Source organism: Anabrus simplex, chromosome 1, assembly GCF_040414725.1.
Source record: "Anabrus simplex isolate iqAnaSimp1 chromosome 1, ASM4041472v1, whole genome shotgun sequence".
Lineage (NCBI taxonomy): Eukaryota > Metazoa > Arthropoda > Insecta > Orthoptera > Tettigoniidae > Anabrus > Anabrus simplex.
Window position 1 is genome coordinate 1,610,452,753 of NC_090265.1, and position 21,888 is coordinate 1,610,474,640.

At 38.1% G+C, this 21,888-nt stretch overlaps 1 protein-coding gene across 3 annotated transcripts in view; it reads right to left on the reverse strand.

Annotated features, from left to right (window-relative positions):
• LOC136858589 (uncharacterized) overlaps window positions 1-21,888 on the reverse strand; it is a 332,089-nt gene that overhangs the window by 38,700 nt on the left and 271,501 nt on the right. For all 3 annotated transcript variants that reach the window (XM_068225628.1, XM_067138262.2, XM_067138263.2), the window contains exon 5: window positions 11,618-11,923. In XM_068225628.1, coding sequence (XP_068081729.1) covers window positions 11,618-11,923 — 306 coding nt within the window. The remainder of the gene's footprint in view (window positions 1-11,617; window positions 11,924-21,888) is intronic.

Sequence of the window (21,888 nt, forward strand, 5' to 3'; positions counted from 1 at the left end):
TTATTAGTTTGTTGTGCCATTATTAGATCAGACAGTTTTGATGGTAGGACAAGGGAAGAGAGGGCATTCTTCAAGTGTTTATAACCTACATTCTCAAAGGCCTTAGTGATATCCAGAAAAACCAGCTTACAGTCGACCTTTTAGTATTTGGCTGATGACAGAATGGATTTCAAGATGGAAGTGTTGATATGAGTGCCAGCAAAGTTTGTGAAGCCACGTTGATTTTCATTAAACCTCACATAGCTACATAGTTGTGTATCTAATATGCACTCTATTACTCTTCTCACTAGTGAATAGATGGTTATTGGTCTCCAGTTATTTAGACTGATGGGGTCTCCTCCCTTATGGATAAGCACGGTTCTAGCTCTCTTAAGAATCTCGGGCGCCAGTGTTCGTGTTAACATATTGTTGCAATCAATGCTATAAATTCGTAACACGTGTCATGTTTAAGTGTCCTCATCAATATATGGTCTGTGCCAGGGGATGTGTCAATGGCTATTTTCTTGATTGCATACTCTACTTCTTGTTTAGAAATGACAGTATTCATTGTATATTCAAATTCTACATATTCTGCTTCAGATGTGTGTGAAGTATATGTTGATCTTTCCAAATCATTGGGGATTGAAACACGAGAGGAAAAGTGGTTGTGTGTTTTATTTTTATGTACCTTATAGACCTCTTTAGTGTCACTGATTGCCGCACGTACTGCTTTTCGTCTCTGGTTGTAGTATAGGAATTGAGTTTTTTGTATTCATACTTCTCACAGAGCTTTAATCTATCTCTCTTGGTCGTCCTTTCTGGATTGCTTGATTGCGTGAATTTACGTTGATTATTAAGTAACTTTTCTCTCTGCCGTATCTCATAAAATGTAACTCCTGGGTGTTTTGGATTCGGGAAGCTGATGCATGGCTTTCGATAAGAATTTCATGAATTCTTTGACATAATTACAGAAGTCATCATTACCGATATTCTGGAATTCCAACTTAAATTTTTCCATCGTTTCTTTGTATGTCTGTGTGTTTTGATTTTGTATAAATGTATTGTGATTCATTATGTCTGGCATGTTAATATTTTTGTTGATATTACCTGGAAACAAGATATCACTATCATTTGAAAGGGGTGCACGACCACTTCTTGTTGATTTTCATTCGAGCTGCTTAGCTAACAGTGCAGTTCTATGTTCTTGTGGATGTGATCGGCTTATGTGGATGCTCACTCCTAGCTTCCCTTTATAGAGTTTACCACAATGTGGACAGGCTGTGGTGTTAGCAACTTCATCAGTGATAATCTGAGTCACCGTGTTAGGTGATTGGTCCAAGGGTTCCATTTCAGGATGTTATAGCACCCTTAATCACAAGAATGGAATTAATAATGGCATGGCATTTAATATAGCCGTATATATAGTATATTAACTATTACCAACTGGGTAATTTGCACATATCACCATAGAAAATGAAATCTAACAGACATAGAATGGTATTAAAGCATTGACCATATTATAGGTAATACGGACATGGGACCTCGCTGGACTTGGTTAAAGGAAACGGACACTTGAGTGGTCAGATTTTCATTCATCGTGACTAAAGGATATTAAATAGGCCTTTAATTGAACATGCCAGTGCTTATCAAATAAATATTAAGAAGTAAATTTTAAAAGTCGAAATCAATTGTGTATCAAAATGTAACCTGTACGAATATTATGCACGGCCATGGCAGCAATAGTTAAACATAAACATGCATACGGTACTCACAAATATAAATAAAAATCCTTCCTGTAAGTCTGTAAAACACTGATAAGCTACACAATACACCATCAAAACACTATAAAAACCCAACTAAAACAAAGAGGGAAGTAAACCAAGCCAAATATTTCTAAAAATTATATAAAATATCAGTATCCAAAGTTAATCTTGTCTTTCCAAGTCACTGCCTTCTAGGCATAAAAAAATCTTCATCATAATTTATTTTCCCTCCCCTGTTTCTCCTTCTGTGTGGTGTAAATTAATTTCAGTACTATAATTTAATTATTACTACAAACTAACAATTAAGATTTTATTTCATGAAGTATTACAAGTAAATGCCAGCCCCGTGGTGCAGGGGTAGTGTGCCTGCCTCTTACCTGGAGGCCCCAGGTTCAATTCCTGGCCAGGTCAGGTTTTTTTTACCTGGACCTGACGGTTGGTTTGAGGTCCACTCAGTCTACGTGATTAGAATTGAGGAGCTATCTGGTGGTGAGATAGCGGCCCCAGTCTAGAAAGCCAAGAATAACGGCCGAGAGGATTCTTCGTGCTAACCACACGACACCTCACATTCTGCAGGCCTTTGGGCTGAGCAGCAGTCACTTGATAGGCCAAAGCCCTTCAAGGGCTGTAGTGCCATGGGGTTTTTACAAATAAATATTAAATTTTGTAAAATGTGCCTAACAATTAGAAGTAAAAATTACTTAGAATATAATCATTACAAGTAATTCTATTACTTTTACTCAATTTTTTCTCAACACTGGTCATAATATAGAATGAAGATAACCAGTGTAAATCTGTAAGGATATGCTGCCCTAATAGTTTTACATATGTTGCTTCAAATGTCCATTCTTTGCACAAGATTTTAGAGAAGTTCTTCTGGTTTCATCTTTTAGCAGTATCTTTTTTTAGTTCATTCTACACACCTTCAGCTAATTTTCTACATAATTTTCGTTCTTATGCAAACATTGTTGTAGTGTGGGACAAGCTCATCATCGAATAAAGCTCATCATAGAAGTCTGCCATCTGTGAGAAAAACCTTTTTTGAATTGCCATTTTCACTCAGTCGGTATGAAAATGCTTGCTGCTGAGGGACCTTTTTCAGATGCGGAAAGTGGTGGTAGTCACTATGTGCAAGCTTGAGACCATAGATGGGGGTGAGGGAGAGGGGCTTGAACTGCTGCCAGCCAAAAGACTGGATGTACGCTTGCATTTGAAGAGTAGAATGGGGCATCTCATTGCCGCAAAAGAGGAGTACTTTGGTAGACAGCAGACTACTACATTTATTTTGGATTGTGTACCTAAGTTTTTTCAGTATAAGACGATACAAGGCTGTGTTGATTGTTGCTTCTTGTGGCATGAAGTCTACAAGCAAAACATCTTGCTTGTTCCAAAACACATGCCATATTCTAGCAGGTTGAGAATGACAGAACTTCACTTTTATTGGAGATACCAGATGTTGCCACCCTATCAGTTATTGCTTGGTTTCAGGTGTCTTGTGAGACATCCCATTATGTCACCAGGTGATGATGTGGTTATTCATAAATCAGCCCATTCCTCATGGTACCAGGTCAAAAAAGTTAACGCATTGGCACATCTTTTCATTTTGTATTTTTCAGCCAGCATTTTCAGAACCCATTGATGGCACAGCTTCCTGAAGTCCAAGTTTTCTGATACAATTTTGCACAGAGCAGACCTTGACATTTGTGAGAAATGCAATGCCAGTATGGAAGTTGTGAATCATCAGTCTTCATTAATTTTGGTGACTACGCCTTGCACAATATCATTAGTGATTACAGTTGGCCAACCAGAACACAGTTCGTCATGCATAATCTCCCAACTATCATTTGAATAACTGAACTCACTTATGAACCTTGCCTTCACTCACAGCACTAGAGCATTAAACTTCACAGAATGGTGAGGAACCTCTGCTACTGCAATATTTCTTGTTGTCAAGAACCATTTAACTAATGTGATTTCACATGCAGCAAGCTGCTTGATCAGCACTAACACTTCCATGACAAAGTCTGAAGCACATACACTGTACACATGGCTGAAAATGGCATCTGAAGTGATCAAGAAATGCTAGAAGCCAGTGTGCATGTGAAAATCTACAGCCACATGGTATTGCAAAAGATATTGGCAAACGAACCTTAATAAAAAAACAGCCCTTGTGAAATAATTTAAATTCCTCTCATCATGTTTTACCTATTTTATAATTCCATTACATACAGACAATAATAGGGTATTTGGTGTTCATAACATCTGATTCCTAAACATCATAAAAATAAAATTAATTACAATTTTGCTAGTGGTTTAACGTTGCACTAACACATCAAAGTATTTTATCGGTACAAGGATGGAAGAGGGATAGGATTGGGAAGGTAGCAGCTGTGGCCATAATAAATGTATAGCTCCCAGCATTTGCCTGGTGTGAGAATGGGAAACCATGGAAAACCATTTTCAGGGCTGCAGATGATGGGATTCGAATCCACAATCTCTCAAATGCAAGTTCACAGCTACGCGACCCTAACAACACGGCCAAGTAGCTCAGTGCAAAACAGTTAATCTTATTGCCAATACATGGATCATTTCAAAAATCATGGCAACTGTGTTGTATCTTCCAATAAAGCAGTAGCAATGTTAATCTACTTTATGCATTTGAAGGCCAGTGGAATGTGCTTCTCAATGCTAGCACCAAATTGGGCCTGAGTACAAGAACAGTCTAACACCTGTCTTCTGTTATAATTTTTTTTAAAGTCATCTATGTAATCTATGGCAGTTCAACAGTTGCTACAACTTTACATTTGTAGACCTCAAAAGCTTTATCATCCAATGATTCTTGTAGCTCCACATGATGTTGACATGAGTTGGTGAAGCTTTATCTGTCCCTGTAAAAATTAGGAGGGGAATTCCTCAAGGCAGTATTATTGGAACTTTATGTTTTCTTGTACATATCAATGATATGTGTAAAGAAGTGTAATAAGAGATAAGGCTGTTTGCAGATGATGTTATTATATACAGAGTAATAAATAAGTTACAAGATTGTGAGCAACTGCAAAATGACCTCAATAATGTTGTGAGATGGACAGTAGGCAATAGCATGATGATAAGCGGGGTTAAAAGTCAGGTTGTGAGTTTCACAAATAGGAAAAGTCCTCTCAGTTTTAATTACTGTGTTGATGGGGTGAAAGTTCCTTTTGGGGATCATTGTAAGTATCTAGGTGCTATTATAAGGAAAGATCTACATTGGGGTAATCACATAAATGGGATTGTAAATAAAGGGTACAGATCTCTGCCATGCTTATGAGGGTGTTTAGGGGTTGTAGTAACGATGTAAAGGAGAGGGCATATACGTCTCTGGTAAGACCCCGACTAGAGTATGGCTCCAGTGTATGGGACCCTCACCAGGATTACCCGATTCAAGAACTGGGCTTCTGAGACCGGAGCCGCCATCTCACCATCAGATAGCTCCTCAATTCTAATCACCTAGGCTGAGTGGACCTCGAACCAGGCCTCAGGTCGAGAGAAAAATCCCTGACCTGGCCGGGAATCGAACCCGGGCCCTCCGGGCGAGAGGCAGACACGCTACCCCTACACCACAGAGAAGTTTCAGTCTAACAGGTCTAAAATTAGAACATTGAAAACGCCAAAAATTGGCCCAGAATTTTTCAAATTAAATTCTGATATTTTCCTTACAAATTCACCATCAAATGTCCGCCTCAGACTGGAATAATCTGAAATATATAGTATGCAAGGCATCCCAGAAAATTGGCACACCACCTGGAAAATGGAAACACAGATGGTGGAATGGCACATGTGACGAAGCAATAAAACTAAGAATTAGAATATGGCAAATATACAACTCTCATAAATCTGAAATCAAATGGAAAGAATTCCTTAAAGTACAGAAGGAAACATCCAAAACTATAAGAGCAGAAGAACGAAAACAAGACCAAACCCATCTGAAGGAAATAGACCAAGACTTCCTGAAAAACAACTCTAGAAGCTACTACAAGAATTTTAAAGAAGAGCTACAAAATTACCAAGTGCCCAGTCTTTGCTTCAAACGTCCAGACAGATCATTAGGAACAAATAACAAAGAAAACTGTAAACTTCTTGCAGACTACTTTAAAAGTCTATTAAACTGCGAGGGAAAAAATATCCTGGATGTCGTGCTGATAAAACCAGATGAGCTCTATAGGGAAACTGAAGTAATAGATGGTATTAGTGATCATGAAGCTGTTTTTGTCGTAGTTCAAAATAAATGTGATAGAAAGGAAGGTCTTAAAAGTAGGACTGTTAGGCAGTACCATATGGCTGATAAAGCAGGCATGAGACAGTTTCTAAAAAGTAACTATGATCGGTGGAAAACGGTAAATAAAAATGTAAACAGACTCTGGGATGGGTTTAAAGAAATTGTTGAGGAATGTGAAAACAGGTTTGTACCTTTAAGGGTGTTAAGGAATGGTAAAGACCCACCTTATTATAATAGAGAAATAAAGAGACTAAGAAGGAGGTGCAGACTGGAAAGAAATAGAGTTAGAAATGGCTGTGGAAGTAAGGAGAAATTGAAGGAACTTACTAGAAAATTGAATCTAGCAAAGAAGGCAGCTAAGGATAACATGATGGCAAGCATAATTGGCAGTCATACAAATTTTAGTGAAAAATGGAAGGGTATGTATAGGTATTTTAAGGCAGAAACAGGTTCCAAGAAGGACATTCCAGGAATAATTAATGAACAAGGGGAGTGTGTATGTGAGGATCTTCAAAAGGCAGAAGTATTCAGTCAGCAGTATGTAAAGATTGTTGGTTACAAGGATGATGTCGAGATAGAGGAGGAGACTAAGGCCAAAGAAGTAATAAAATTTACATATGATAACAATGACATTTACAATAAGATACAAAAGTTGAAAACTAGAAAAGCGGCTGGAATTGATTAGATTTCTGGGGATATACTAAAGACAATGGGTCGGGATATAGTACCGTATCTGAAATACTTATTTGATTATTGTTTGGTCGGAGGAGCTATACCAGATAAATGGAGAGTTGCTATAGTAGCCCCTGTGTATAAAGGAAAGGGTGATAGACATAAAGCTGAAAATTACAGGCCAGTAAGTTTGACATGCATTGTATGTAAGCTTTGGGAAGGCATTCTTTCTGATTATATTAGACATGATTGTGAAATTAATAACTGGTTCGATAGAAGGCAAATCGGTTTTAGGAAAGGTTATTCCACTGAAGCTCAACTTGTAGGATTCCAGCAAGATATAGCAGATATCTTGGATTCTGGAGGTCAAATGGACTGTATCGTGATTGACCTGTCTAAAGCATTTGATAGGGTGGATCATGGGAGACTACTGGCAAAAATGAGTGCAATTGGACTAGACAAAAGAGTGACTGAATGGGTTGCTATATTTCTAGAAAATAGATCTCAGAGAATAGAGTAGGTGAAGCTTTATCTGACCCTGTAATAATTAAGAGGGGAATTCCTCAAGGCAGTATTATCGGACCTTTATGTTTTCTTATATATATAAATGATATGAGTAAAGGAGTGGAATCGGAGGTAAAGCTTTTTGAGGATGATGTTATTCTCTATAGAGTGATAAATAAGTTACAAGATTGTGAGCAACTGCAACTTGACCTCGAAAATATTGTGAGATGGACAGCAGGCAATGGTATGTTGATAAACGGGGTTAAAATTCAGGTTGTGAGTTTCACAAATAGGAAAAGTCCTCTCAGTTTTAATTACTGTGTTGATGGGGTGAAAGTTCCTTTTGGGGATCATTGTAAGTATCTAGGTGTTAATATAAGGAAAGATCTTCATTGGGGTAATCACATAAATGGGATTGTAAATAAAGGGTACAGATCTCTGCACATGGTTATGAGGGTATTTAGAGGTTGTAGTAAGGATGTAAAGGAGAGGGCATATAAGTCTCTGGTAAGACCCCAACTAGAGTATGGTTCCAGTGTATGGGTCCCTTACTAGGATTACCTGATTCAAGAACTGGAAAAAATCCAAATAAAAGCAGCTCGATTTGTTCTGGGTGATTTCCGACAAAAGAGTAGCGTTACAAAAATGTTGCAATGTTTGGGTTGGGAAGAACTGAGAGAAAGAAGAAGAGCTGCTCGATTAAGTGGTATGTTCCGAGCTGTCAGCAGAGAGATGGCGTGGAATGACATTAGTAGACGAATAAATTTGAATGGCGTTTATAAAAGTAGGAAAGATCACAATATGAAGATAAAGTTGGAATTCAAGAGGACAAATTGGGGCAAATATTCATTTATAGGAAGGGGAGTTAGGTATTGGAATAACTTACCAAGGGGATGTTGAATAAATTTCCAATTTCTTTGAAATAATTTAGGAAAAGGCTAGGAAAACAACAGATAGGGAATCTGCCACCTGGGCGACTGCCCTAAATGCAGTTCAGTATTGATTGATTTGATTGATTGAATGTCCACAAAACCAATTAACCATTGAGAAACCTACACCAACTCCAGACTCAGAACCTCCCACTTTAGAAGAAAGCAAGCAAATAATTCAAAAATTGAAAGATAATACAGCACCAGGAGAAGATGGGATAATTTCTGAAATGTTGAAAACAGGTAGTGAGGAAATGGTTTTATGCAATTCAAGAAATCATACAGAACATTTGGAATACTGAGAAAATTCCAGAAGACTTGAAATGTGCACTAATTCACCCACTCCACAAGAAAGGGGATTAATCAGATATAGTTTGGGCTGGGAAGACTTGGGAGAAAGGAGTCAAGCTGCTTGACTAAGTGGTATGTTCCGAGCTGTTAGTGAAGAGATGGTGTCGAATGATATTAGTGGAGTGGTGTCTTTACAAGTAGGAAAGATCACAATATGAAGATAAAGCTGGAATTCAAGAGGACAAATTGGGGTAAATATTCGTTTATAGGATGGGGAGTTAGAGATTGGAATAACTTACCAAGGGAGATGTTCAATAAATTTCCAATTTCTTTGCAATCATTTAAGAAAAGGCTAGGAAAACAACAGATAGGGAATCTTCCACCTGGGCGAGTGCCCTAAATGCAGATCAGTAGTGACTGATTGAGTGACTGATAAACAATTACAGAGGGATTTTTTTTACTGGCAATCGTCTACAAAATTTTCTCTAAAGTCCTATTGAATAGATGAGAAAATCAAACTGACCACCTCATTGGAGAATATCAGGCAGGGTTTTGAAAAGGAAGATCATGCCCAGAACAAATCTTAAACCTAAAAGCTATTTTACAAATTTGTAAAGCAAAACAAACAATAATTTCCTTTGTTGACTTTAAAAAACCTTATGACTCAATAGACCGATGGACTCTATTCAACATACTTGAGGAATTTCAAGTCAACAGAAAAACAAGGGAATTGATCAAGCAAAGTCTAACAGGCACAACAACGAAAGTTAAATATTTAGAAGAAATTTCAGACCCATTTGAAATTACAACAGAGGTCAGATAAGACGATGGATTATCACCACTACTATTCAATCTAGTTCTGGAAAAAATGGTTCGGGAATGGAAAAATGAAACTAAAGGGATCAATATTGGTAGACTTCTCAAAAACAAAATTCACCTTGATTGCCACACCTTTGCAGATGACTTGGCAAACCTCTCCAAGAACAAACAAGAAGCACTCCAGTCCGCAGAAAAAATTCATGAAATAGCGCCAAGAAAAGATGTGCAAATTTCATATGAAAAGACAAAGTATATGGAAGGTACAAAATCAGGATTTAACAACCATCCTCTAATCACTAGATATGGGAAAATATCCCAAGTAGATAAATTCAAATACCTAGGAGAAATGATGCAACCAAACGGGATAAATCATAAAGCAAACAAAGAAAGAATTACAAATTTACGAAAAGCATTCAAAATTGTCTGGATCAGATACAACAAAAAATCTATATCCCAAAACACAAAATTACAACACTACAACACAGTTGTTAAACAAGAAGCCCTTTATGCATCATAAACTCTGACAATTGGTGGCAGATCACAAATAAAAAACATCAAAAACAAAAGAGGAAAATTCTCAGGAAAATTCTAGGACCTAAATGCAAAAATGATATTTGGATGAAAAGGAAATCACAAGAAATCTATCAAGTAACAGAAAAAATCACAGACACCATTAGAAAAAAGATTAAAATTCTATGGTCACCTGATCGGGATGGATAACAAAAGGCTAACAAAGAAAATAGTAAATCTCTCAGTATAACTAAAAATTCACAGAATTACAGAAATAAACAAAGATCTTCAGGAAATTGGTATAAATGAAGAAATCTTGCAAGACAGAAAGAAATTCAGAAATCTCATAAACAAACACAAATTTACTGATCAACCTAAAAGACAAACTACAGGATGGACGGAAGAACACAAAAAGAAGTACAGCGAAAGGATGAAGAGATTTTGGGAAGATAAGAAGAAATGTTGTGCGAAATAAGTTGACATGCACTCCTTAGTTGGGCATAACAAATCAAAAATAAATAAATAATAATAGCATATGACCTCCAGAGAGGCCTGGTGCAGGTCTTTTGAGTTGACGTCCCTCAGTGATCTGTGCATCTATGAGGATGGCGCCCTATCTAGGATGAATTCTAAATGTTGAAGACAGCACACACCCAATCTTCGAGCCAGAGGAATTAACCAATGAAAGTTAAAATTCCCAACATTGCTGGTAATTGAACCCAGGACCCTTTGGAAAAAAGGCCAGCATGCTAGTCAGTTAGCCATGGAGCTGGATGATATCACGGTAATGAAGTACAACTAATGAAGAAAACGTTTAAGTAGTTAAGTAGATGTATGTAAAATGAAAAGATCAAATGCTAGAAACTGAGATATTAGAACTTCAATCAGGGTGGCAAGTACTGGGCGAGTTGGCCATTCGGTTATGGGTGCGCAGATGTGTGTTTGCATCCAAGAGCTAGTGGGTTCGAACCTCACTGTCAGTGGTCCTGAAGATGGTTTCCATGGTTTTCCCATTTTCACACCAGGCAAATGCTTGGGATCTACCTTACTTAAACCATGTCCACTTTCTTCCCACTCATAGAATTTGCGTATCCCATCATCACCATAAGATCTATCTGTGTTAATGCGACGTAAAGCAAATTCTATATTTAAAAAAAAAAAAAAAAGTTGCCAGTATCTAATTTTCCTGATGAATACCTGACTCCCAATTACAGCCAGTAAACAAATTAGACAATATTTCACACACCCTACATTTAATTGTCCATTAAAAGGATATTTAACATAATTTAGTTTCTATTTTGATTGTCAGTTACAAGAGTGGTAAAGGCAAGATAATCGATGATAAAAAGGGAACTGTATTCATAATATGGTACTCAGAAATGTGTTAAGTATTTCATATACCACTCAATGGCTGCCAGAGATCAGTAAGGTACATCATAGTACTTTAATTTATAATTGTATATTGTGTGTTGTATATTATTTGTCATTTTCAGTATGTGACTTCACATTCTAAATTTGAAATTTCAGGAAGGTTTCAAAAAGTTCATATTGTTCAGGAAAACCTCCCAACTATGTTTGACAACACTGACTTAAGTATGAAAACTCAAACAAACAAACCCTGAATTACAAACTCAATACCAAACTCTAGGCAATCATTAGGTTTGTCAGATATCTTGTATTTTAAGAGACTCCTCCATACTTTAAAAAAACATTCTCTGTCCCTTAGAAGTTGTTTAAGTTGCAAGGTGTGATCATATTGTCAAAAATACTCAAGCATTAAGTAAGGACATAAGTGCTTTGGACATTTTGTGATAAAAACACTAAGTAAGGCATATCTGCTATATAAAATAAAATACTGTAATGTAACATCTGCAGTTACTATATTCCAGTCTCACCTTCCTCTATAAATACAGGAGGCTTCACTTCACTTTCCTCTGATTCCTCGCGCACCTTCTTCATGTGCCACTTGATAGGCTGTAAAAGCAAAGCTGCCACCAGAGAATGCAATGCAAATCCACCCAGGATGAGAGTTGTTCCCTGGATATTATAATTTTTAAGAAGGAAAGTGATGATCTGAGGCATCAAAACAGGACCAAGACCTGATAGTGCTGACGACAAACCTGCAGCATGGCCCCTCTTCTCACGGAAATAGGTGTTGAGAGCAAGGGAGAAAGATGACATAAGTAGAAATCCACCTGCCGCTGTTAACAGAATAAGGAATAAGAGTTGTAGCATATATTTTTGATTAAGCCATGAGACATTTTAAATGTTACTTTGGCACTTTCCACATCTTATGCAATGGTATTTGAATGACCAGACTGAATGAACGCTTATAGGATGCTTTATTCTCTCTAACACATAATGAACTAGATCTTTTCTTTCATATAATTCATCAGTTCCTGAATGCAAAATATGAATTAATTACTATTACTGATGAATCCCTGTTGTTCTGAGTTGTAGACTTTGTCAAAATTTCAGAAGATGAATAAGAAGAATTTTTAAGAAATGAGCAATTCTGTTATGCAAGGAGGTAAAATATACTTGTACTCACATAGTAGAATGTGTTTCTCTCATTGTTTGGCAGGTAGACGCGTGCAGCTTATCTGTCTCCTGTTGACTCATCACTTCCCGTTACACAGTGTAGCGACAGCACAAGAATGATGCACTTCACAGTTCAGGTCCGTGTTTAGAAAGTGTATTAAGCGTTGATCTGTCACTCCAACAGTTCTTGAGTTGTGAACTGTTACTTCGCGGTATAATTATCATAATGTCTCCACATGTGTACACAGTAGAGGAAAGGGTATTTATGTACGATAATTATGTGAAAACAGGGAAGTCGTTACGCAATTTGCAACACAATTTCCAGGGGTACGTCCTTCACATGAAGAGATCATGCCGAAACTCATAAACAAATTGAAAGGAACTGGTTCTTTACTCGATAAGAAGTGAAGTGTTAAAAACGTGTACTTAACGAGGAAAAAGTAAATGAAATCACAGAAATATTAGAACATACGCCTACAAAATACCTAAGATAACTTGGACAAGAAGCTGGGGTTTCAAAGTGCTCAGCAAGGTGGGCTATGAAAATTTTAAAATTGAAAGCATACAAGGTAACTGTAGTACACGAATTGCATCCATGTAATCATGATAAGAATTATAGGACCTATCTTTTTTCAGGGCACAATTAATGCACAAAGTAATAGGGATAATATACTCAAACCATTTTCTGATGAACTGACTGACACTGACTGTCGAAATGGATATTTTCAGCAAGACTTTGCCACCGCGCATACAGCTAATGGCACATGCAACTTAACTGAGGAAATTTTTGAAAACTGTGTTATTAGTGTGGACTTATGACCATCACGGTTCCCAGACTTAATTGTTTGAGACTTTTATTTATGGGGAGCTTAAAAAACAAAGTGTATGCAAGAAACCCTCACACGTTGGACGAACTGAAAGAACATATCCGGAGAGAAATAGCTTCAATTACAGGGGATGAACTTATGCATGTGAATCTGAGTTTCCTAAGATGATGCCAGAAATGTGTTGATGCAGGAGGAGAACATTTCCGAGATCTCCTGTCATAAGGTACGAGCTTTTTTTTTTAACTCTTAATTACTTCTTATTCTTATCCTACCACTTTTCCCATAGTTTGTGGGGTCCCGGATGCGACCTGTTTTACGGCCAGATGCCCTTCCCGACGCCAACCCTATCTGGAGGGATGTAATCACTATTGCGTGTTTCTGTGGTGGATGGTAGTGCGATGTGTTGTCTGAATGTGAATAGGAGAGTTTTTGGGACAAACATAAACAACCAATCCCCGAGCCAGAAGAATTAATTGCACATTCAAATTTCTGACCCAGCCGGGAATTGAACCTGAGGCCCTCTGAACCAAAGGCCTGAACGTTGACCATTCAACCAAGGAGTTGGACCTTAATTCTTAATTCTTATTTTCTTAATTTTATTTGTTATCTCATGTCATGAGCAAAGTGCTCTCCTTGTTGCTACGCCACAGAGCAGGGAGTGATGAGTCAATGAGAGGCAGATAAGCTGGGCATGCCTGCCAGCCAACCGATGAGAGAAACTCACTGTATATTATAAGAACACGAATGCCCCCGCCTGTCCCTATTAATCATTACCTCGGGTTCCGCAAACCAACAAAATAGAACCGAGGTCCTATTCCATTATTCCATGCACACAGTATTCAGGCGCAGCCGGCCTGCTTTAAGCACTCTAATTTGTTCAAAGTAAACGTGCCGGCCCACCTCGACACTCAATGAAGAGCACCGCGGTAGGATTTCATCGGGGTCCGCCTACGGCGCGCAGGAACCGCACGCGGATAACCACAGCGGCCGCGCGCTTTCGACTCGCCACCACCGGCAGGACGTCCCACGAACCATGCCAGTTAGACACCGACGAGCGATGAACCGACAGCGTGGGACACAAATCCAACTACGAGCTTTTTAACCGCAACAACTTTAATATACGCTATTGGAGCTGGAATTACCGCGGCTGCTGGCACCAGACTTGCCCTCCAATGGATACTCGTTAAAGGATTTAAAGTATACTCATTCCGATTACGGGGCCTTGGACGAGTCCCGTATCGTTATTTTTCGTCACTACCTCCCCGTGCCAGGAGTGGGTAATTTGCGCGCCTGCTGCCTTCCTTGGATGTGGTAGCCGTTTCTCAGGCTCCCTCTCCGGAATCGAACCCTGATTCCCCGTTACCCGTTACAACCATGGTAGGCGCAGAACCTACCATCGACAGTTGATAAAGCAGACATTTGAAAGATGCGTCGCCGGTACAAGGACCGTGCGATCAGCCCAAAGTTATTCAGAGTCACCAAGGCAAACGGACTGGACGAGCCGACCGATTGATTTTGATCTAATAAAAGCGTCCCTTCCACTTCTGGTCGGGACTCTGTTTGCATGTATTAGCTCTAGAATTACCACAGTTATCCAAGTAAAGTGGTATGATCTAAGGAACCATAACTGATTTAATGAGCCATTCGCGGTTTCACCTTAATTTGGCTTGCACTGAGACATGCATGGCTTAATCTTTGAGACAAGCATATGACTACTGACGTAGCATGTGATTTTCTCTCATATCCTTGCCTAAATAAAATGCACTTTTGTACCTTAAACCGGGTGGGCAAAAAACACTGGCCCAGAAAATATTTACAACTGGACTGACATGCAGTTCAGTACGGGAAAATGAAGACTTAACTTACAATGGGATTGACCCTCGTTAATGAACATCACAGAAGATGCTGGAAATGGTCTCATCTGAAGAAATGAAAAACTGATGATCCAAAAGTCCTGACTCCATTTCACTTAGAAACCACCAGCAGAACTCAATGTGTGAAAGTTCATCTGGATGCTTTAAATGCATGCACAACAGTAAATTTGTAAGGATACAGATGCAGGTCCCTTTTGATAATGTTTTGACACGATGATCCCTTAATTCCCACTTGCACAGATAAACAAACTTCGTCGGACTTCATTCCAGGCTTTCTTTTACTTGAGCAATGTTTTCTAGTGTTCAAACTTTTTTCAAATAGTTACGGTTTTTATTCGCTACAGAGCACGTTTTGTACTATTTTGTCACTAAGTTTTGCATTGCAGACATTGCTGGAGGTTTTGCCAAAACAATTCCAGTCTGAAACTCTTGTGCAAACAATTATGTACAGGGTTTCCACAAATCATGCTTCACATAACACTTGACAATGAACACGCGCATTTTTATCGTGAGCACAATTATGAGTTGCATTCAACTGGTCACTAAACATATCTGCTCCTCTCACTCCTTTTCCATTGCTCCCTCTTCCAAAGCTAAACTGTCATTCAGTCATTGTGTTTATCCTATTATGTGTTCCTTCCAATGTTTGTATCTTTATTTATGACTTTAATTGTCACTTGTTTCTTTTCATTACTTATAAATAAATTCATTTATTAGAAACACATGCATTTTGAAATAAAGTTAGAAAAAGATCATGGTTTCCAGCATTTACTGTGATGGACAGTTCTCATGTTCATTAACAAGACAAGAGTCGTATAAATATTTTCCGGGCTAGTTTTATATAACCTGATTTATTGTGTACATTCTATTTCCTTTTTCTAATTTTATTTCAAAATGCACGTGTTTCTAATAAATGAATTTATTTATAAGTAATGGAAAGAAACAAGTGACAATTAAAGTCATAAGTAAAGATACAAACATTGGAAGGAACACATAATAGGATAAACACAATGACTGAATGACAGTTTAGCATTGGAAGAGGGAGCAATGGAAAAGGAGAGAGAGAGAGATAAAACATGAAAACAGAAAAGGATAAGGACTATCTCCACATCTTCATACACCGCTTCTCTCTCCTCATCAATCTCAATTCTTCTACATCCATTTCTTCTCAGCCCCTGATAGACCTGTTTCTGCTTTTCTGATTCATCCAGAGGTTGGTGGACTTCAGTTTTTGAAAATTTATTTTTACTATCAGTTTTCTGTTGCCAGGCATTAAGGAGTATGAAGGAGGAGTTGGAGAGCTTGAGAGAGATAATTAGGATTCTCTCAGAGGACAGGAAGGAAAGTAGGCCTCCCTCAAACAATGTACAGGATACAGTAGGTGTAAAAGAGGGATGGGAAGGAAATGGAGGTTTAATGTTTTAAGGGGAAGGAGACTGCAGGCTAAGGGCTCCATTCAGGATCAGAATTCAGGACAGGTGTCTGTGAGAAATTGCAATGAGTCACTGCAGGTAGAACAACCAAGGGAAGATGAGGAACAGGTAACTGTTGCTGAGATGTGTGAAAATAGGAGAAAGGGAAGAGGTAGGAAAGGGAAATGTGGAGTAGTGGATTGGAAAAGACAGGTGGAACAGGGTTATGGGATGGAGAAAAGGGACGAGGAAGTAGCTTCTGCAGCTGTCAGGAAAGATAGGGCTGACCATGAGGAGAAGGGATCAAATGAGGTGGGTAGTGTTGAGGGTGTTGAAGCTCTGGTCATGGGGGATTCCATCGTTAGACATGTCAGGAAAGTGTGTGGAGGAAAGGGTACTAGGGTAGAGTGTTATCCAGGAATTTGGTTAAGGCAGATGTTGAGGAAAGTAGAAAAGAAGGAGGAAAGAAATGAGAAGGTGGTAGTGTTTCACGTTGGTACTAACAACGTAAGACAATCAGGTATAAGTACCAACATAGTTGTGGATGTGTGGGACCTGGTAAATGCAGTATGGGTGAAGTTTAAGGAAGTGGAGATTGTCATCAGTGGAATACTGTGTAGGAGGGATACTGACTGGAAGGTGATTGGGGATTTAAATGAGACTATGGAGTGGGTATGTTGGAAATTGGGAGTGAGATTTCTAGATCCTAACGGGTGGGTAGGAGATAGGGATCTGTGCTCAGATGGCCTTCACTTAAACCGCAATGGTACATATAAGTTAGGAAATTTGTTTAGAAGTGTTATAGCGAGGTACATTCAGGGAAACAGGGTGGCCTAAGAAGCGGTGTTAAGGGAACAGGGAACTGGAAATCAAGTAGGGATGACATAAATATGTTAGTGCTCAACTGTAGAAGTATTGTAAAGAAAGGAATAGAATTAATTTAATAGATATATACTTACCAGATATTGTAATAGGAGTTGAATCATGGCTGAGAAAATGACATAATGGATGCAGAAATTTTCTCATGGAACTGGAGAGTGTATCGTAGAGATAGGATAGGAATGGTAGGAGGGGGAGTATTCATTCTGGTGAAAGAAGAATTCGTAAGCTACGAAAAAGTTAAAGATGACAAACATGAAATTCTAGGGGCAGGGCTCATCTCTAAAGATAATAGCAAACTTGATGTCTTTGGAGTGTACAGACCACGGAAGGGTAGCGCAGATGCTGATTCAAAATTATTTTATAAGATAATCAGCTATGTGGGAAACGATAAGGAAAGGAACGTGATTGTAGTGGGTGATCTCAATTTACCAAATGTCACTTGGGAAGGTAATGCGAACGACAGGAAGCATGACCAACAAATGGTAAATAAGTTAATATGGGAAGGGCATCTGATTCAGAAAGTGATTCTGCATCCAACCATGATTCTGATTTTAGAGGGAAGACTATTCTAGATGTGATGTTGGTAAAACCAGATGAGCTCTACAGAGAAACCGAAGTAATAGATGGTATTAGTAATCACGAAGCTGTTTTTGTGGTTGTTATGAATAGTTGGGAAAGAAAGGAAGATATTAAAATCAGGATATTAAAATTAGGCAGTACCATATGGCTGATAAAATAGGCATGAGGGAGTTTTTAATATGTAACTATAATCGGTGGAAAACGGTAAATAAATATGTAAACAGACTCTGAGATGGGTTTAAAGCAATTGTTGAGGAATGTGAAAATAGGTTTGTACCTTCAAAGGTGGTAAGGAATGGTAAAGATCCAGTATATTTTAATAGTGAAGTAAAGAGACTAAGAAGGAGGTGCAGGTTGGAAAGAAATAGAGTTAGAAATGGTTGTGGAAGTAAGGAGAAAATGAAGGAACTTACTAGGAAATTAAATCTAGCAAAGAAGTCAGCTAAGGATAACATGATGGCAAGCATAATTGGCGGGCGCACAAATTTTAGTGAAAAATGGAAGAGTATGTATAGACACTTTCAGGCAGAAACAGGTACCAAGAAGGATTTTGCAGGAATCATTAATGAACAAGGGGAGTGTGTATGCGAGGATCTTCAAAAGGCAGAAGTATTCAGTCAACAGTATGTATAGATTGTTGGTTACAAGGATAATGTCGAGATAGAGGAGGAGACTAAGGCTAAAGAAATAATAAAATTTACATATGATAAACAATGACATTTACAGTAAGATACAAAATTTGAAAACTAGAAAAGCAGCTGGAATTGATAAGGTTTCGGGGGATATACTAAAGACAATGGGTTGTGATATAGTACCATATCTGAAGTACTTATTTGATTATTGTTTGCATGAGGGAACTATACCAGATGAATGGAGAATTGCTATAGTAGCCCCTGTGTATAAAGGAAAGGGTGATAGACATAAAGCTGAAAATTACAGACCAATCAGTTTGATATGCATTGCATGTAAGCTTTGGGAAAGCATTATTTCTGATTATATAAGACATGTTTGCAAAATTAATAACTGGTTTGATAGAATGCAGTTTGGGTTTAGGAAAGGTTATTCCACTGAAGCTCAACTTTTAGGATTTCAGCAAGATATAGCAGATATCCTGGATTCAGGAGGTCAATTGGATAGTATTGCAATTGACCTGTCTAAGGCATTTGATAGAGTAGATCATGGGAGACTACTGGCAAAAATGAGTGCAATTGGACTTGACAAAAGAGTGTCTGAATGGGTGGCTCTGTTTCTAGAAAATAGAACTCAGAGAATTAGAGTAGGCGAAGCTTTATCTGTCCCTGTAATAATTAAGAGGGGAATTCTTCAAGGTAGTATTATTGGACCTTCATGTTTTCTTATATATATCTATGATATGTGTAAAGGAGTGGAATCAGAGATAAGGCTTTTTGCAGATGATGTTATTCTGTACAGAGTAATAAATACATTACAAGATTGTGAGCAACTGCAAAATGACCTTGATAATGTTGTGAGTTGGATGGTGGGCAATGGTATGATGATAAACGGGGTTAAAAGTCAGGTTGTGAGTTTCACAAATAGGAAAAGTCCTCTCAGATTTAATTACTGCATTGATGTGGTGAAAGTTCCCTTTAGGGATCATTGTAAATATCTAGGTAATAATAAAAGGAAAGATCTTCATTGGGGTAATTACATAAATGGGATTGTAAATAAAGGCTACAGATCTCTGCATGTAGTTATGAGGGTATTTAGGGGTTGTAGTAAGGATGTAAAGGAGAGGGCATATAAGTCTCTGGTACGACCCCAACTAGAGTATGGTTCCAGTGTATGGGACCCTCACCAGCATTACTTGATTCAAGAACTGGAAAAAATCCAAAGAAAAGCAGCTCGATTTGTTCTGGGCGATTTACGACAAAAGAGTAGCTTTATAAAAATGTTGCAAAGTTTGGGCTGGGAAGACTTGGGAGAAAGCAGATGAGCTGCTCAACTAAGTGGTATGTTCTGAGCTGTTAGCAGAGAGATGGCTTGGGATGTCATTAGTAGACGAATAAGTTTGAGTGGTGTCTTTAAAAGTAGGAAAGATCACAATATGAAGATAAAGTTGAAATTCAAGAGGACAAATTGGGGCAAATATTTGTTTATAGGAAGGGGAGTTAAGGATTGGAATTACTTACCAAGGGAGATGTTCAATAAATTACCAATTTCTTTGCAATCATTTAAGATAAGGCTAGGAAAACAACAGATAAGGAATCTGCCACCTGAGTGACTGCCTGCCCTAAATGCATATCAGTGGTGATTGATGTTGCATTGGTCCAGACAGGTTTTATGGCAACAGTGAAATAACAGAAAGCCATCTTCAGGGCTGGCAACAGTGGAGATCGAACTTGCTATCTCCTGAATGCAATCTCACAGCTAAAAAGAGGAGTAGGAACACCAGACAAACACAAAAGAATGAAATGAACCCAAAACGGGCCAGTACAAGTACTGGAAAAGAAAAAAACAAGTGATGAGTCGAGATAAGAAAATGAATAGGAACACACAATAGGATGGGGTCCTCACTTACTCATATTTTTCATTGTTTTTTTTTTTTTTTTTTTTGCCAGTTCCAGGAATTAATGACTTAATTTTTTCTATTTTGTTCTGTGATGTAATAATCATAATATTGAATCTCATCATCAGAATCTTCTGGAAAGTTTTGATGATTCTCATCTTTTGCATTCCACTCTATTTGCAATTCTTTCTCATTAAGACAGCAGAAATACATGCATAACACCACCATGGCACAGCGTGGCTCACTCAAGAAACTGTTGACAGAGGGCAGTGAATCAGTAACTTCCCTCCCAACAACCACAGCACAGCGTGATGATCCTTGACTCCAGTTAGTGGGGTAGGCCATGTATGGTACAGTCATGACTTTTGCTTTGATTGAAATATAATTAGGCCTATCACATTACTACATTGCATTCCCTAACTGGGATTAGTCTTGTTTCTTAAGAAGACTGCCTATTCCCTTATATCAACATGATAAATATAATCACTCACAAGAATCTAACACAATTATTTAGGTCGTTCTGAAGACAATAACGATATAACATCTAGTCTTTAACTACAAATGGGTTACCTTTGTTATTGTACTATCTAACAACATATATACATTTTATTTCCTTCACTTCCGAAATGAAATCATCATTCATTCATCCTCCGCAGCTCTGGGTGCTGGTCATCCTGCTTAGCCGGTCATCGTAATATCATCGGGAACCAAGGTTCCTCTCTGCCGTGTCGGTCCAGCTCGGGATCATCCAGACAGTCTATCTCAAGTCTTCTTAGAGAGCCATGGTGTTCTTGAATTGCTCACTTGAAAAGACAAAACACGTTGATGAAATCAGCTGTAACATATTGACATTTTAAAACGGTGTGTTCTGCCCGTACGCAGGGATGTGTCTGAGCCGCAGTTTACGTGCGGTAGGGTGGCCAATTCCTTTCTATGTGGCAACCCATCCAAATCTTGACCACGCCCAATGTTGCTTAACTTCGGAGATCTCACGAGATCCGATGTTTCAACATGGCTACGGCCAGATTTCGCTATTTCAATTGCTATTAGACCTTCAATATGTCTGCAATTATTTCACTTTTATCTCGTATAGAATAGCTTTATCAAATATTAAACGTTGATGCTGTGTTATACTGAATATCTTCTTTTCTAGTCAAAGCTTTGTCCTTGCAGTTTTCAATGCTGTCGCTAACCAATTGTCCAGTTGTGTATTTTAATATATAACGCATATTTAATTAATCTTATATATTCTTGCATTATATTGTTATTTAAATGTTGCAAATAACCTTTCTTTCTTAAATTCTCTTCTTTCTCAATAGTTTTATGTGACTTAATCAGCTCCTAGATCACAATATGCCCGTTCCCTTGGATTGCTTTTTCATTTGTGTCTTTTTACAGTGTTGGTCTTAACAATTCGAATTTTTATTTTGTCTTCACCACTGCCATTATGATCTTATACATTTCAACTTCACGTTATTCTGAATTTACTTGACATTTTATATAATTTACTCATTATGTTTAACT